Source organism: Mixophyes fleayi, chromosome 1 (genome assembly GCF_038048845.1).
Source record: "Mixophyes fleayi isolate aMixFle1 chromosome 1, aMixFle1.hap1, whole genome shotgun sequence".
NCBI classification, from domain to species: Eukaryota; Metazoa; Chordata; class Amphibia; order Anura; family Limnodynastidae; genus Mixophyes; species Mixophyes fleayi.
In genome coordinates this window covers 385,226,680-385,245,973 of record NC_134402.1, presented here as the reverse complement: position 1 = coordinate 385,245,973, position 19,294 = coordinate 385,226,680, and the positions used below count along the sequence as shown (strand labels likewise).

The 19,294-nt window shown below is 38.2% G+C and overlaps 1 protein-coding gene across 1 annotated transcript in view; it reads left to right on the top strand.

The window, feature by feature from the left end:
- The window catches only part of MSH3 (mutS homolog 3), a 145,916-nt gene that overhangs the window by 56,522 nt on the left and 70,100 nt on the right, over positions 1–19,294 (top strand). Inside the window, exons 12-13 of the mRNA XM_075180088.1 lie at positions 1,483–1,592; positions 7,128–7,260. Of these exons, the coding sequence (XP_075036189.1) occupies positions 1,483–1,592; positions 7,128–7,260 (243 nt within the window). The remainder of the gene's footprint in view (positions 1–1,482; positions 1,593–7,127; positions 7,261–19,294) is intronic.

The window sequence follows — 19,294 nt, the reverse complement described above, 5'->3', positions numbered from 1 at the left end:
AATCAGTGGTGCTATATAAATAAATGGTGATGATGGTTGTAGAACATGTTGAGCCAGTTTCTAAGCCTTGTGGCTGCAATATTGATTTAAAAGTGGATATTTTACTTATATTTGTTTTGCCAAACGTCCAATATAACCATATATTTTAGTATTGTATCAAAGCTACATGAGACCTCAATGATGTCGGGTTTTCTCCTAGATTCAATCTCTGGATCTGATCTTGCCTTGAAGTGGTTATTTTTGTCCTTCTTTTTAGCCAACATGTACTCCTTCTGCAAATGAAATAATTCACTTAGCTATAAGTGTGCGCCTAGCCAGGTTGTAATGTCTATTTAACTTCTGTTTCTAAATACTGCCTTGAATGTCTTAGGACTCTGTTTGGTGGGCCTTTGTGTATAATCTGACCTTGGTTACTTATTTAATTCTTTGATACTTCACTTATTCCTGTTTCGCCCTGTGCCATGTTTTTTTTTTACCTCTGCTTTTTGTCTTAATGTCCTGTACTTGACTATATCATATCATGTAATACCAGCGTTATCCCTTGCTATGCCTACTGGGTTCTACTGTCATATCCACTCATTTGACTGTGGACTTCAGTGATCAATCTGACCAGCTGTACTAAACCCTTGTAGCCATAGAGTATTAAAGGGTGTTGTTAAGTAAAAAGCAAATTTTTCCATACCACACCCCTTTATGTACTATCTATAAGATATTGTAGTTATTTATTTGCATTTACCTGCAATACACTACTCCTTCATGCTCCTATCCTACATGGAAATGCATTTGATGAGTCTGTAAACACTGGAAATTTGTTAGCATGCAGGTTTGGCTCAGGCAGTTTAGTGGTGTGCAGTCATACGGAGCAATGTTGGTGCTGGTGGCACCAGCATCACAGCAGGTAAGTGACTGGTGCTGGGGAAGGTAGAAGTAGGAATGCAGTTAATAACATTTCAAGGGTAAAATCAGTATTGCTCAACATGTTGTTGCAGCCCATCAATCTTTGCATGACACCACACAGTTCACAAAACTGCAGAGGAGAGCTGAGAAAGTTGAGATTCTGATGCTGTGCTCTTTATACGAAGAACAAACACAACTCCATTATAACAAAATGCACAGATATAAAATTAAATAAAATAAAATATGCAGTCTCCTTATATTGCAAGTAACTGGGCTGTATATATATATATAAAGCAAGTGACCTTCTTCCACAGAACTACAGTGGTGCGCAGTGAGCAACTTCTGAAGGAAAAAGCAAAGCCTTACACTTTATCCTCCTTGACAACATAATATGTATATATATATATATATATATATATATATATATATATATATATATATATATATATATTAATTATGTGTGTGGTCTGTACGGTATCTTTTTCTTTGATTTAATTTGGACTTTTTTTGTATTTTTGATTGGAGACCTTCTGTGATTGTGGATAATGCTTTTTCATTATATATTTATTTTGTCCTATGACTCAGACTGACCAGAAGATGAAGGGCAGCTTGATCTGGGTACTGGACCACACTAAAACCTCCTTTGGAAGAAGAAAACTGAGACAGTGGGTGACTCAGCCAATAATAAATGCGAGGTGATATTTATGTTTTAAAATACTTAGCTGAACCGACAGACATTCAAGTCCTCTATTTAAAGGAAAAATTGTTTCTTAAAGTAGAATCTCAATATAAACAAAATAATTATTAAAACGGTAAATCTATAAATTGCTTTTCATACATTAGCATTGTAGAATACCTTATAATTAAATATAATGCAAACCCTTTTCCTTCCAATGTGTTGTTCGCAAACAGCGAAGTCTTAAAGTGCCTAGATAAGAACTAATGTTGAGAAAAACTAGTAAAAATAATACTAAACATGATTATGCAAACAATAATTTGTTTCTGGAAATGGCAAGTATTCCAGTTTACTTATCATAGTTTCTATTAGGATTACTAAAACAGGAACTTTGGAAACACACTTATGTTACAATATTAGGTCCTTACACTAACACAAAATAAATTAGAATTTTCACTTAATTTATGCAATTGTAGACTGCAGTTCAATTGTGTAAAATTGTTTTTCCTCTTTCCTGCCAGTGTGGGACATTGCAACAGTGGGGTGTAGTAAGTGGATCTAGAGTAAAGGCACCTTAGATCTCAAGCTATTGAGTGGATAACTTCTCCCTCACTATGCCCCATCCATCTGGAGCCATGCTCCATTTTTAGTTTAATTTGCTTTGGAGTAGGGCATGTTTCTGTAGGTCTATCTACACTAGTTTTTATCTTTACAGTTTGATTTTCATTTATTTCTTTTGTGTTCTTACTGTACTTTTCCTCTTCTTTTTGGGAGGTATACAGGGACGCCTACCAGGGAGAGTAGTCCTGTTGGCACACGTCACTCTGGGTCCCTCTACTGGTGTGAGTCGTCTGTCGGCTTCCCTCACACAAGCATGTCAGGCAGCTGTCCCTCTCTGTCTCTTCACTGTACGGATGATAGAGCAGCAGAGTTTCCAGTGTGTAAAGGAGAACGTGTAGAACAAGTCTACCTTCACACCCTGGAACACCGACGGCTTGCCAACATCCCCTTAGCAACGGGCAAATCTCACCATTAAGAGAACGGCTCGGCCACTGCAGTGCCTGTGCAACACATCTTCGACGGAGAGGATAGTTGCTGTAGTTGTCCTTACACGATGAGTAATGCGAATGCCTTTACAGGAAATAGAAAAAAACTCCCATAATGAAGGGTCGTCCTATAAAGGGGGAAGCGACTCCCTCTTTCACTGGTTTTCTCCTCTCCTGCAGCAGCAGTTTGCAGATAGCATTGCTGCAGCTGTCTCCTCTCTGTGCCATACTCGCTGGTGCCATCTCAAAGGGGTCTAACTATTATATATATTTATGTATGTATTTTCCTATAGCCTAGTTTTCAGGATTCCACCAGTTGACTCTAATTTCCTCAGGGGGTTTATTCGCCTTCAGAGTGTTAGTAATACCTTTTTGATAGTGTAATTTTATATCTATATTCATTTATTCCCTATTGCACACTATAAAATGTTTTTAATACTGCATTTTCAAAATCAGTGGCATGCATCCACTTCGGATGCATGGGTGCAGGGATTGTGACAAGGGGCTATGTTATAGACCTATTCAAATTCCCTCCATGCGGACATAGAAGACTGGCGCTCCTAGAGGCTATCCGAAAGTCTGTGGTTTCTGGCATGATTTTTGAGGTCAGGCAGTTTACTCCAACCTCTTTCTGGTCCCAAATCCAGACTGATCGATTCCTCTGACTTTGAATCTCAGAATTCTCAACCAAAGAGTTCAGGTTCTGGGATTCAGGATGGAATTTTTGCGATCAGTGATCGTGGCTATGTAGCAAAGAGAATTCCTGACCTCCCTAGACCTAAAAGGTGCCTAACGCCTTGTCCCCATCTGGGAAGGGCATCAGTGTCTCCTTCACTTTGCAATCCGCAAGGTGCATTATGAGTTTCAGGCTTTACCCTTTGGACCAGCTTCCGCCCCAAGGGCGGCCATCAAAATTATGGCCATCATGGCAAGGCTCCTGCGGTCTCGGGGCGGCACTTTTGTGCCTTATCTGTCCTTCTACAGCACATTCAGCTGACAGTTCGATTTCTGGAGACCCTCAGATGGATTCTAAATCTACAAAAATCTTTCTTCATTCCAGCACAATGGATGGGGTTTCTTGGCAAACCATCTGGTTCACAACTACACAATGGTCTTTCACATGGTGGTTGACCAGTGCAAATCTTCTCAAGAGTCAGTCCATTCAATCCTGGGTGTAGTCCTTGGTTACCACAGATGCCAGTCTTTCCGGGTGGGATGTGTTCATTGGTCCTCTTCAGTTCCAAGGCCTTTGGTATCCCCAGGAGTCCTTATTGCCCATCAACATACTAGAACTCGGACGGATCTACAGAGTGCTCATAAAGGGTCAGGGGGTTCTGGCCTGGAAGGCACCTGAAGGTCCAATCGGACAATGGTACAATGGTAGTCTAACTGAACCATCAGAGGGGAACACACAGTGCCATGGCCATGCAGGAGTCTACGCTGATCATGTCTTGGGTGGGATGACATATACAGTGATCCCGGCCATATTCATTCTGCGGTTGGAGAATTGGGAGGCCAATTACCTCAGCTGCAGCAGGATCCATCCGGAGAATGGTCCCTTCACGCTGAGGTCTTTGCTCTTGTGGTTCAACATTGGGTCAGCGATCGATCTCATGGCATCCCGTCTGAACTTCAAGGTCCCTCTCTTCTGTGCAAAGTCCAGGGATCCAGCAGTGAGGTACACATATACCATGACTCTTCCATGGCAGATTCGTCCCATGGGTGCTCGAGAAGAAAAATAGAGCTCCAGATTGGCTTTGTAGGACATGGTTCTCCGACGTCCTAGGGATGGTGGTAGGTCTACCAGTCTACTGAAACCCTGATTCTTCAGGCCAGTGGTTTCTCGCAAAAGGTTGTACAGACTGTGATTAAGGCATGGAAAGCATCTTCTGCGAATTACGATCGTGTGTGGAAAGCGTACATTCAGTGGTGTGAAGATCACTTTTTTCACACTTCCCAGTTTAGTATTTGCTCTGCTTCCTGCACAACGGTTTTGATAATGGTCTCTTTTTATCTTTTTATATATATATATATATATATATATATATATATATATATATATATATATATATATATATATATATATATATATATATATATATATATATATATATATACTGTCTTAAATTGTTGACATTATACAATGCAGGCATTACAGTTAGGATGAAGAATTCTAAACAGAGCCACAAGGTCTTCTACTGTCAATTAAATTCAGTAAAAGTAGGATTCACATTTCCTTACAATAATAAGATATATTATTGCGTCACAAAACCAAAGTCAGTCAATTACGACATTTTGGACAGTTTGTCGAATTATGCATCCAATTCCTGTGCTTTATTTACATAGTAAAGCTAATAATGACAGTCATAGGTAAAATAATATTTACTTGAATATTTATTTTATTTGAGCATGTGAATTTTGTTTAATGTGATCGTAGTTCAAACAGAGTTAGACGTCTATATTTCAGATGCATACCTAAGTTGCAATATTTGTTCCATTCTATATTATAGATACTCCTTTAGTGCATTTCTAGATTTGTATACCAGCCCTATTTTGAAATATTCGTCTACAATAAGCAAGTGCACTTAACATATTGACACACCATAAAATGCAAGTTGGTTTCACACCTTGGCAGAATAGTTTTCCTATTTATGCAGCATGCAATACAGAGGTAAGAGGTGAAAATAGGTCAGTTTTAATTTGAGGATTATTGAGCTAAAATTGGACAAGCGGGTCTACTTTAGATTAATGGAACTTGGAGAACCATATGTGAGGATGATTAAAGGGGAGATTAACTTTTCAGATGAAGAGTGTTCGTGTTTCTTTTTTTATTTATTATCCATTTCATCTGTTTTGTTGTGTATTACTTTTTATAATATTTATAGATAATGTGTGTCACCAGCCAATAAAAGTGGAATGGACACATCATAATGACTTACTGCATACAAGTCATTATACGTTTTGTATGTGTACCATGACATTCACCCTCTTAGCAGCCTTTGAAATCTTGTTTTAGCGCACCCATGACACATACAAAGACATAGGGGGGTATTCAATTGTTGCTTTTAACGCGCTAAAACAAAAAAAAACGAGCGCTCAAAAAATATTACAGTTTATACGGTAATATGCGCGTAAATACCGTTAATACGGTAGTTTACTTGCTGAATTTCATCTCGCAGCTCAGGGAGCTGCGAGATGAAATTTAGCGAGTAATTACTGTATTAACGCTAATATTTTTAGAGCGCTCGTTTTTTTTTGTTTTAGCGCGTTAAAAGCAACAATTAAATACCCCCCATAAACTGTCATAGATAAAGGAATTATCTTTATGAAATAAAAACATTAATGTTTAATAATAAATACATCTCCACAAAATATGAGAAGACTGTATTGCTCTTGGCTAATACGTAGTAAATCATTAGTACTCACCCCCTGCTGATCCTATTGTTCATTCAGATGTCAGTGTGTTTCCACACTCCCTGCTTCTGTGTTCTCTATGCACCTTGCTGAGCAAAGCAAAGTACAGCATGGTTCAAGTTGAGCCACAGCTTTTTAGCGCTCTCCTCTACACGCGGCTTGACAAATTGCAGTTTGCAGTGCACCTTACTGTGTTCGCATTTCGCACACAGGTGTCGGGAGTGCCAATAGGACAAACCAATGAGAAAAGTCAGGGAAGTGTACTGTCACTGGGCAGTACATAGTTATTTTTTTAGTTTTGTGTAAAGAAACCCTGAATAATATAATCATGTTGGAAGTAAAATGCAAAATAAATCGTACAATACACATGTAACTGTAAATCGGCTACCTACTTTATTAATCATTCATTGGCTGTTGTAGTTGTTGTTATTATTATTGATCCTTCGATCATGGTTACTGCTACACTGAGGAGTTGGGGTTGCTGCAACTGGATAACTGGTAGACGATGGCAGCCAGGGTTCACCCCACCCCCCTCAGCACTTGGCAGTGGGAAAAGCACGGCACCACCTGTGGCTGCCAATAACATATTCTCCCTGGACTGTGCAGATTGTTTATAACTCTGAGCTGTCCAAATGTTTTTCACTGTCTAATACATTTAACTATGCAGAATATAAGCTACATTTAAATGATTTATTTTAATAATATCAGAAAATCATAAGAATCTCTTGCAAATCATATTATCAACTGGAAGATATAAATAAAATTTTGATCGCTTATGAGAAGAGCTTTATAATGTGGATATTTATTTTTATAGTGAGTAAAGTTTTATTATAAAGTCCCTTTAAAATGGATCTTTTTAAAACTTTTTTAAACTTGTTAAAGTTAATGCAATGTCCTAAACACACAGAAGAAATTATGCATTAATATGTATATATTTGTGTGTATGTGTAATTATGTATGTATGTATGTGTATTGTTTTTTTAATGCACAACATTATACAGGTTGTGCTGTAGACCCATGCTCTCTGAAAGTCTTGGTTTGTCTTCTTATAGGTCTTTTGTAAACGTTTTTATTCTGATTACCTTTTTCCCTAGTGAAATTAATGCTCGGCTTGATGCTGTATCGGAGGTCCTGTTGTCAGATAGTGCTGTTTTTAGCCAGATTCGTGGCTATCTCTGTAAATTACCAGATTTGGACAGAGGATTATGCAGCATTTATCACAAAAAAGTAAGTGAATATTTTGAGATTAAACATATCCCACAACCTTGATGTCCTACACAAAGATATATAGAACATTTGAATCTGTGCTTATTGATATTAATATAGTGTTAAAACTTGTCAGAAATATCATCTTTATGTAATAATTGTGTATTGTGTTCTTTGACGTACATGTAACATATCCTCGTTGAAAACACAATTATGTCCAGAAACGTCTAAAGCTTGGTACATATCCCTGCAATTATTGTGCAGATCACACGATTCACAACTTGTTAGTTAAGACATTGCAAGAATGTGTATGCTTCCACGATCATGTTTTATCGTTCCAGAACACATTGCTTCTGTTGATTTGGTTTTATAAACTTCCTAAAAGTAAAGGTACGATGTCTGTAGAATGTGGAAGTATGTATGCACTCACGACCAGCAGCGTCGGAAAATATCTGTAGAGTGTACAGAGATCTTTTTTTACCAGATGGTTAAGAGAGATGAACATCACAGATCTGAAGGAAAATTGTGTAGGTGTATACGCATGAATTGGCATGCTCATTGGGACTTTCAATCGTTTGTGAAATTGTTACAAAAATTGCAACTTAAGTAAGATTGCATAGGTGTGTACCCAGCTTTATAGTCATCACTACTAGTTTTCCTAAACATAAGTTAGATATCTATTATGTTGAGCTGCAGTGCAGTTTTATACAACTATATAATCATGCTGAAAAAGTCCACTCAAATTCATCCTTTTCTAAGTTCTCCTTATGTATGTGCTGGTTGTCCTGAAATATGTTGTTTCAGGTGCAGCCTAACAGCCAATTCTATTACACGTCCATGAGTACACAGCTTCTAGGCTCCTAAATACGTGCTGCATTGAGTGGGTGATTTTTATGAGCACAGGGGAAAATTTGGCAAATTTAATGTGAATAAATCCATGATTTTGCATCACCGCGAGTTGACATTGTTATAAAAACCTTGGTTGTATTTAAGAATTGAGCTTGGGAAAAAGGGATGAAATTATTATCCAAATCTTCCTTTATTTAAGCCAATTACCGAGTGCTGTACATGCAGGAGGGATTGTGTTGACAAATTCTAAACAATGAAATTAAAACCTAAATTAAAGCTGAGATTTATTCACATGAAATTTTAGTAGCAATTTGACCCTAACATATATTACAAAGACTGTTTTTATTACTGAGCTGAATAATACACATGAAATAAGTCTTCTGCAGCAGATTACCTTGTTAGGTGAGGTCTCTACACAGCTACTGTGACTGAGAAGTAGACAAACTCACTTTGCAGAACCGCCCAGTGTTTGAAGGCGCAATTTCTATATAGGGGCAAGGTCTCCGCTTTATGACATGCTTTAGATCGAGTGCCTTGGTCTCTGAGTGTTCCATCTTGAAATTTACTCCTTAGCAGTAGTTAACCGGCGTGCAGCGCTGAAAGGGATAGCGCTGGGAGTGTATCTACATGTAAACACAGTGTAAAAATGTGGAAGATGTGTTAAAACTATGTGTATTTGAAATTTATGTATATAGTACAAAATAAAAATGTTCCTTCTATTTCCTGGTCGTCCAGCGGGGGGCTGCAGGAGAATCGTATTCTCTTGTGAACATGCTCCCGTCACTTGTGCAAAGGAATGTACATGTCTAGTTGGCACAGATTTCTGTATGCTCATAGCCTGCATATGGCTCCTCATGCCCCTGTATATCTAGTGATATAGTGTAGTTTTACCTCTTACACCTATGCAAGCTGTCATGCTCTATTATTGTGTAGTGTGTGATATATATTTCCAGATGTCATGCTGACCATTATCATAATGTAGTTTTACTGCTGTATGTTGCAATTATTTTAACAGAGAAGTATAACACTATGCGTTTTGCATTTTCTATACTTTGACATACTGATGACAAAGGAATTTGCAAAGCCTCACTGTAGACATTGTTAATGATGTATATAATCTGCTCGTGTTGAAGTCTAAGTAAATATGGTTATAACTGAAGTAAATCAATTTAGTATGTCAATATTGTTAGTCTAATGGATACTGATTTATGTGGTGATTTTATAATGTATTTAACTCTTTTGTGACACACAGCTCAACTGTACTTTACCTTTATTCTACATATAATAATGCTGTGAATTTTTTTTGGTTAAATAATGTTTATTGAATAGCCTGAAGGAAAAGTAATGGTGCAATAATAATTATTATTTGTTTTCTTTTGTAATCTCATGTCCTGTTATGGATTGATAATGGGTTTTAGAAAGTCTTGGCCACAACTGAAATGCTGCTGTGTGTTGTTAAACTGACAAGTAAATATGTCAAGATGCTAATATGTTGTAAATGTACTGTATTCGTGTGACAGAGGTATGGACGAGAAATTAGTGCTTTTTCAAGTATAAAAAAAAAAGTCAGCATGATAGGAAATGGCTTATGACTAAATATTATTTTGTCACTAACCAGCAATACTGAATATGCATTTGCTGGACTAGAATAATTTGCCTTTTATTCCATTGATTCTTCTATGCGGACTTAGGGGTATATTTTTCAAGCGGCGGTTATGAAAACCCGCCGAAAATCTGCAGTGTTGCGTCGTTTTTATTTTAAAATGGCAATTTTATTAATCACAAAACCCGATGAGCTTTCCATTTTTAATAAAATTGCTGTTTTAAAAAAAAATGAGGGCAAACCGCCGAGAATCAGCGTTTTTTCATAACTGGCACTTGATAAATATACCACTTGATAAATATAAAACATACTGGTAAGTTAATTGGCTGCTTTCAAACTGACCCTAGTCTGTGTGTTTGTCTATGTGTGTATGTTAGGGAATTTAGGCTGTAAGCCCCAATGGGCCAGGGACTGATGTTGGTGAGTTCTGTGTACAGCGCTGCGGAATTAGTGGCGCTACATAAATAAATGGTGATAATAATAATATAATAATATACCACTTAGACTGGCTTTATTTGGCAATTTGTATTTGTTACTATGTTAGTTTGCATATTTTGATTTCTTCATACTTTTTGCACAAAGCTGCTGCATCTTCAGTGTGTTTTTCTGTCTGTTTCTTTTCTTATCTCTTATTGCATCGACATTGGATCTCTTTTACGTGTATGGTAGTAAATATTTTTAATTTTTTAAGTTCTATATATGAAATTTGTTTACACTGGGTATATGCCTCCAATTATCCTCAGCGTCTTTATCAGTAAAGGCTAATTGAACATGTTTGTTGAACACCACAATAGTTGTGTGTGTTACGGGAGATATTGGAGACATTTGTCCGTATTCAGTCATGTGAAAAAGAAAATACATCAGCTTTCAAATCTGTGTTTTTAGTTGTCAGGGCTGCTTAACGATCACCAAATCCTCACCAAGTCCTAACATTTAATAAACTGTATCTCATGTGACAAATAACACACAACCGCTTTTACTTTTGTCACTATTTATTTATCATAAAATAAGGCAATATGAACAAACTTGGAGACATTGACTATAGCAACCAATCAGTTTCTAGCTTTCATGTATTTTATGTAGTACATCCTACAAAATGACAGCTAGAATCTGATTGGTTGCTATAAGCAACATATCCACTTTTTCAAACCCGCAGTTTAGTAAATATACCTCTTAAAGTACTTCTTATCCATTTGTCATGCTCTTATAAAACTAAGGACCCTTAGCTTCAAAACAAGACCAACATGAAAGTTCTACCACAATTAGAAGCAAAGTTATGATTTGCTTTAGTTGATCTGGCAAGCATAAATTTTACATTTTTGACATGTTTGCAACTCTGTTGCATGAACACCGTGTATCACTGAGGGCTAAAAGTTCACATATGAAAGTAACTTTGTCATCTACCATTCTTCCAAATTTCAATAAAATCTGAGATGGTTGGGTTGGAGGCTGTGATTATTTGGCATGGAATGACCCCATGTGTGAAAAGAGAAGTACACCTCATGATTCATTAGTTTATAGACCCTCTTTTAGCAGATGTAGCTTGAAATACTTTTTTTCTATATAAGATCATCAGTCTCCAAGGGTAAAGAATATTTTTATATATTTTTTTCAATTATATTTCTGTCAGAATAATTTACAGCTAATATTAAGAGGAATAAGAACAAACAAAATAAAACAGCAACATGTACAAAAATCTTCACACTGTGCCCCTTCATGCTCACGCTATGCCCCTTCATCCAGGCACTCTGCGCCCTCCGTCATGCACGCACTCTGCGCCCTCCGTCATGCACGCACTCTGCGCCCTCCGTCATGCACGCACTCTGCGCCCTCCGTCATGCACGCACTCTGCGCCCTCCGTCATGCACGCACTCTGCGCCCTCCGTCATGCACGCACTCTGCGCCCTCCGTCATGCACGCACTCTGCGCCCTCCGTCATGCACGCACTCTGCGCCCTCCTTCATTCTTTTGTTCCATCATTGCCATTTCCTATCACCATTTCCCCTCCCCTTTCTTTACTTACCATACTTGACCTTCTTTCTACTATTTCTTCTGTCTTCTTACCAATCCGGCGGTGCCCAGGACCCAGCATCCTCCTCTCTCCCACCGCTTCTCACTGAATATGTCAGACGTCATGACGGCACGCCCGACATTCAGTGAGAAGCGGTGGGAGAGAGGAGGATGCTGGGTCCCAGGTGCTGCCGGATTGGTAAGTTGTTGTTTTTTTTTTTTGTTTTTTTTTCCTGGCCACGGCACCCCAGGGAGCCGCAGCGCACACTTTGGTAACCACTGCATTAGACAATGTATATTTTTGCATGTTCTGCTTTTACATAGAGGTGGTAGAACTTTGTGGTGATCAATTAATTTAGTGCACTTAATTAGCCCTGGCTCAAATGACCTTAATTACAGGTATGGAAGTTGTAAGGGTGTACTTACTTTTTCACACATAGCATCATGTTGGCTTCTTTCTGTTGAATAACTAATGACAAAATAAAATCGGTTATGAGTATTTGCCACATGACACTAAATGTATCATATTTTTGGATTTGGTGTGGACTAGATGATTAGTAATTATGTCTGGATAAGTAAGAACATAGATATGAAAGATGTGTGATATCTTTTCCACATGACTGTAAGTGCATACCTGAAGTTCAAAAGAGATCCTGTTAATAGAAAATGAGATCAAGACGGAGTAGATGAGTGCAGGGTTTGTCCTGTTGTGAGCCAATAAATAGTTATTAGAAATGTACTTGCGAAAACGTGTGTCTAAATTTCCATTCTATCAACAAATATTTTTGAGATTAGTTATTTAAAATATTCTTCTTTCACATCCAAAATTAGAAAATGCATTTCTTTTTGTTAAAAATACTTCTTTCAGAATTCCTACATGGATGACTACGTGAAGCCACCTTCCTTCTTCCCATTAATCCACAGTCCCCCCGTCTCCCCCCAATCTGCCACACTTTTATATGTAGAACACCATCTGCACCCATTGATTTTTTGAGAGTTCAAGTAATACATTTTCTGTAGTAAATATGTTTGTGTCTACAGTACTTTATGGTATATAGTCGTGGCCAAAAATATTGTCACTTTTTTTATCAAGTTTTCTTGAAACATATGTTGACATCAACTACTGTATTTGGTATCCACAATTCTATTTTTGGTAATATTACAGAACCTTTGTTCTTGATTCTGATTTTAATACTCTAGTCCAGAGGTTCCCAAACTTTTGCAGTTCACTGAACCCTTAGAGTCTCCATAATTTTTGCAAGGCACCCCTCCAAAATAATTACTTAGCAGTCCTGTTTTAGAAGAAGTTTGGTCAAAACAATGTAATAAGTATTTAGGTCAGGACAGAAATACTTATTTAGTTGTATGCAAAAATGCCCCTCTGCATGCAGACACTCTGCCCCCTCTGCATGCAGACACTCTGCCCCCTCTGCATGCAGACACTCTGCCCCCTCTGCATGCAGACACTCTGCCCCCTCTGCATGCAGACACTCTGCCCCCATTGCATGCAGACACTCTGCCCCCTCTGCATGCAGACACTCTGCCCCCTCTGACGCTGTCCCCCTCCTCTGCTCCCTCTGACGCTGTCCCCCTCCTCTGCCCTCTGCCACGGGGGTGACGCGGGCCAGCCAGAGAAAAAGCAAACAAAACAAAAACTTACCAATCCGCGCGGCGCCGGGACCCAGCATCCGCCTCTCTCACATAGCTTGTGACAGGGGTGCCGCGGCGCACACTTTGGGAGCCGCTACTCTAGCCTTTAAAGTCACATGAATGACAAGAAATGGCATTGACTAAATGATTGATATCCTAGATTTTAATATTTTTTTAGCACAGCATTTCGTCAAAATAACTTCAATCAATGGCTTCCTATTCCAGTGTTTGAGTTTCCTGCACCTTTCTACCAGCAGTTTGATACACTCTTCTTCTGCAAACTGCTCCTTTTTCTCCTAGATTTGGAAGGTGCCATCTGCTATTTTCAGATCAAAGAAGAAAGAGAAATTACAGGCACACTCGATCAAAAACAGTATTAGGGAACCTGGAATAAATATACACTTGCTGCTTCTCGTAAGTGGAAAAACAAAATTATAGAATAACAATAAACACAAGGAAGAAACCTTATGTAAGCATATCCAGGACACACAATTACTAAAACGTTTCAATGGTTTAACAATCAAATTTATTTAAATAATATATTCAAAACACTCATCCAAGTATACTGTTATCAGAATGCTTTCTTATGTATTATTGTGACAGGATGGACCGCCTATTCCACCCTGTCTGTTGTTGCTGGCAACCGGTTGTTCTTGCTTTGCCACCGTCCCCTTTCGTTATTCCGAATACACTCCTCCTGCTGCAGTAGGAGGAGCCTGCTGCCACTACTGGGCTGCTCTTATGGCGCCCAGAACCACGTTCCTTCTCAGAAACGGTCACTGCTAGTGTACTCCCATGCTGGTACACTTGGGCTGGTAACCCTGACCGCTTACTATTGATCAGGGAGCTGTGCATGGATCTCCCTGGGCTATCACACTGGCCAGCTGCTGGGTAGCGGCAGAGTGGTAGTACTGGAGAGCTGGGTCCAACCTCAGAATCAGCCGGAGAATGGATTAGATTTAGGGTCTAATCTGCAGGTCACAGGATTACAGCAATATTAACGAAGTTGTCAAGCAGGGTCTTGAAGCAAAGAGTGATGTTTTATTTTGCTCAGGTGCCCTGACAAGGACAGTTCCACTGATTTAAAGGTATCAGTGGTCAGGTCAGATGGAACATCAGAATGATACATTTCAGTGTACAGGACCATGCTTTTTATACAGATTTGGACACAGGCTATTTTTAGAATCAGGATGTAACCTGTTTACAAAAACAGAGAATATACTCCCCTTGTCTTATAAATAAAGATTTCCTATATCAAATATCTGAGCTATTTCCTTTAAATAAATTTATACCATAAGTTATTTATAAGTGCTCCAGTCACAATTATATTCGATGATGATCGAAAGTGAAATTTATCTCTCAGAAATCATCATTCCTCTATTCAGTTGAGGCAATGACTGTCACAGTACTTGTAATATGGAGTCAACTCCTGTCCAAATAGTAAATCCACTAATAATTTCAATGCAAGACTTATATAACCATGCAAGGCCTCATTCATCATGAAACGCAAAACAAACGTAATGTGCTGTGTTTTTTTTAGTTTTTTTTAATAAAAGCATGTATATCTGGTATACGCACGTTCGTATTCAACCAGGAGCTGATATGAACATAAGGCTTTACTTGAAAATGAAAGGAACGTTCCAGGTCACAAGTGATATAATTAGTACCACCTGTGGATCTTTCAAAATGTGTCGGTTTCGTAATGAATACACCTGTGTTCCAGCAAAGAGAAATGGAAAACATGCACTGTTAGGGGTCCCTGAGGATTGGAGTTGGGAAACACTGGTTAAATTAACCCTTTATTGAAATAAAACAACCCAAACCCTCAGCACGGTGGCTAAGTGGTTAGCACTTTTGCCTTTCACCACTGGGGTCATGAGTTCAATTCCCGACCATGGTCTTATCTGTGAGAAGTTTGTATGTTATCCCCATGTTTGCGTGGGTTTCCTCCCACACTCCATAAACATACTGGTAGGTTAATTGGTTGCTAACAAACCCTACTCTGTGTGTGTCTGTCTGTTTGCCCCTAGTGGGCTATGTAAGCTGCTGGACCCAGTGAGTTTAACTGTCCAGGCATTTTTTGTCAGCAGTGAGCATTACACTAAAGAAAAACACCAGGCTATGCACGATTACTTAAATTTGAGAGAAACTACAAAAGTGACTGTGCAACGCAAAAGCAAAATCCGACTTGAGAACTACCACATGATGCTCAGCTAAAATAAATGGTGAAGGTTGGTTACCAGCAGCTTACTATTTTAAGATTTTACAGTAAGTGAGTCTTATTTTGTGTCTCCACCTTCCAGTTTCGCTCCTCGTTCCAACCACATCACACCAGTGGTAGCTGCACAGAAACGCCGATTGCTAGCGGCTTATTTTTGTAAGCTGATTATGATGGCTTTACAATAGCCACACGGAACTTCAATTGTTATTTATGTAACTTTTCAGGTTTTCCGACACCTCTTAGATTGTAAGCTTATTTGGGATACATACCTTCTGTCACAATAAATATGAATATATGCACACTTTTTTTTACAGTGTATGTAAAAATTGAAATTGCTTTGAGTCCTATTGGGAGAAAAGCACTATATAAATAAAATTATTATTATTATTAAGGCACTCCCATATAGATCAATGGACTGTTTCAAGTGCAATTACATGCTTGGTATACTGAATTGAAACAAGCAGCATCCAAAACTCTGCACCACAACACAGATGTACACAGGCGCAAATATAGTTGCAAATGGGTATGGTCTCATAGAATTCAATGTGTTTTTTATTTTTACATGTGTTTGCATGCTTTGGACTTGAATTAATGGCACTGTTTGAACGCCAGTTGGTCATAGCACTTAGACTGGTTTCAATATATTAAATATAGACAAGGAGGGGCGCACTGGCTAGCAGCAGATTCAACCTGTTCTGTGTAATGAGACACAAATAGAATCTTACTGCCACTGGTTTATAAATAGAAGCAAATAAATAAATAAACCAATAAATCAAAATCACAATATTTAAGAATAAAAATCAAGATAGAAAAAGCTATAAATAAGGACAAAAATATGAAGAATAATAATGGTAAAATTATATTAAAATGTAAGGATGAGAATAAACTCTGGTTAGAAGGTAATGTTTATAGCTCTTTAGTTGATGTAAAGCGGTGTGTGGACAGACGCAATGTTCGTGGGGGCAATGCAGTTATAATTTCAATTCAATGCGGTGTGGTTTAATACACTAATCTTAACTTACACTTCTTATTGTTCAAAAAGTTGTGGGCATCCACTCTTTGTTGGTCGCGGTACTTGACCCGCATATGGAATGCCGAAGTGATTGGTCCCACAATGCCTAGCGTCTTCCTGAATTCTGTTTGCATTGTGTATGCAGTCTTCAACGCATTTCGTCCCTTTGGACTTTATCAAGGAGGCACACTAGTTAGCAATCTTTCTATTTATAGCTAGTAGGTTAAAATAACTCTTATTAATAAGACAATTTCTCATCATTTGTTTTCGTGAGACGCTCACGTTTTAAACAATCGGCCATATTACTTCAGGGACAGGAGAAGAGTAATATGAAAGATACAATGAAAATAAAAATATTACAAAAGAGAAATAAAACATAAATACAAATAATAATAACTGTATAGAAAAGGGAGAAAAATTAAAATAATAAAAATTTCTAATACAGACCGACCCACTTTACTGTGGGTCGGTCTATATATTTTATATGCAGTTTTCTTAGCACTTATTCTGTCACTTACTTGGAGAATCATAGTGGCTTTATCTTCATTTTGCTTTTACGAACGTATCTGGCACAAAGATCTGTTTTAAAAATGCATGTTTGTTTTAGATTTTAGTTTAGTTGCTCCACTGTTCCTGCACTCCACCTATGAATTCCCTCCCATTGAGAGATTCGCATAAATGGTTTCTCATTTCAACCTTTCAAAAATCAAATTCCTTCGTTTGTGGGGCTGTTTTTTACTGCTGGTTGTATAATAAACTATACTAACTGATTGTCACTAGACCACAAGTTCATTCCTACAGACACATTTCATGCTTTCTCTTCATTTGTGTTAACAAAGTCTATAGGGTATATTTACTAAACTGCGGCTTTGATAAAGTGGGGATGTTGCCTATAGCAGCCAATCAGATTCTAGCTTTCATTTTTGTAGAATGTACTAAATAACTGACATCTAGAATCTGATTGGTTGCTACAGGCAACATCTCCACTTTTTAAAAACCCGCAGTTTAGTAAATCAAGCCCTATGATTGCTTCTTTGCATATTGGTTTCCTAACTAATTGCTTGAGAGCACATTATGCAAACGACACTACTCCAGGCTGATCCAGCCAATAATAGCTACAAGATCTAAACTATCCATTGACATGTTTAAAATCAGTTCAGATAACTTATTTACTAAACTGTGAGCATTTGTACACATAACATTTAAAACTGTATTGCTTTTACTTTTCGGTAAAATGCCACTTTAGCCAATACACTTATCTTTAATGGAAAGAGGGATCTACCATTTTTTTTGTCCCCTTCATCCTCAACTAATTTATATGACCCATAATGAAATGTTTGATCTCATCTCTATGAAACTCTTTGCATCCTAGTACTTTGGGAACAATGTCTTTTCCAACATTAGGGTACCGAGCATCACTTCAGAGATGCAGGCATGTCCTTGAAAAAAGATAAAGTCAGCTTGGCTTAGAGGTTAACTTTCAGTGAGTTTGCATATGTCAAGCATTGCCTTGAATATCTCTATGGCATCATACAGTCTGGTGGTTACCAGGCCATTTTGGAGTGCAATGTTGAACAAGCTCATTGTCACGAACAACCCAGCCTGTCCCAGATACAACAATCTGAACAGCTGGTTGTGACTGGAGTCACCTTAGTCACTTACCAATGAACACATCTTTTCTGCCACCACAAAGTATTTACTATGGAGTCCTTTCGTTCACCAAACCACTTATTAATATTTCACACTTAAATCACATACACATGTAGCATGAGCCTTACTTGGCTTCGTAAGTTCACAGAAAATCATGGAGAATAAGGTAGATTAAATGTAATTAATCCAAAACATGTTTCCAATGCTGATTTACATAATAGTTAATAACAAGACAGACAAAAAAAGTTGCACAGATAAGTTTAAGAAATAAAATAGGAAATAAAAACAGAGTCACTAACTTACTCGTTAAGACTTGGAGAGGAGTACACTTTGGGAAAGATGGCACACTTCAATCTAGATAGATCTCCTTCAAGAAATTATCAATTTTACTAGGTAAGGCAGCTGATTTAAACCTCTCTCACATAGCTCTCACTCCCACCTTTTGGAGGTTAGCTCTCACTTAGGACAGATTGATACCCAGGATGATACAGGGCTTTTGAAGTGAGTTATCTATCCCTGAGATATGTCAGGCATCTCAGAGAGCATGATCCTCACCTCTGTTCGTTCTGTCTGGCTGGTCAGGTCCACATCCTCTGTATACACAAACTCCTCAGAGATGCTTATCTGTCCCTGGGGCTGGCTAATTTCAAAAGACTTTGTCAATTGCACATGTCAGTTAGCAAAGCACACTTTGAAAGGTTACATACAATATACACATTGTCATACATGAATGTTAAGGGAAAATAACATTAATACATAAGTCAGTTATGAAGTGTCTACCAGGGCAATAACTGCAAACACACTTTGAAAAGCACCCCGGTATAGTTCAAGACTAGACCCTGGACTGTTCTGAAGTAGCCAGCATTGAGTCCAGATCTAAATCCCATAGAGCACCTTTGGAGAGATCTGAAAACAGTAGTTGGGAGAAGGCACCTTACAAATCTGTTAGAACTGGAGCAGTTTTTGCCAAACTGCCAGTAGGAAGATGCAGGAAGCTCATCCGTGGCTATAGGAAGTCGTTGTATGCAGCTATTTTGACCAAAGGATGTGCTACCAAATA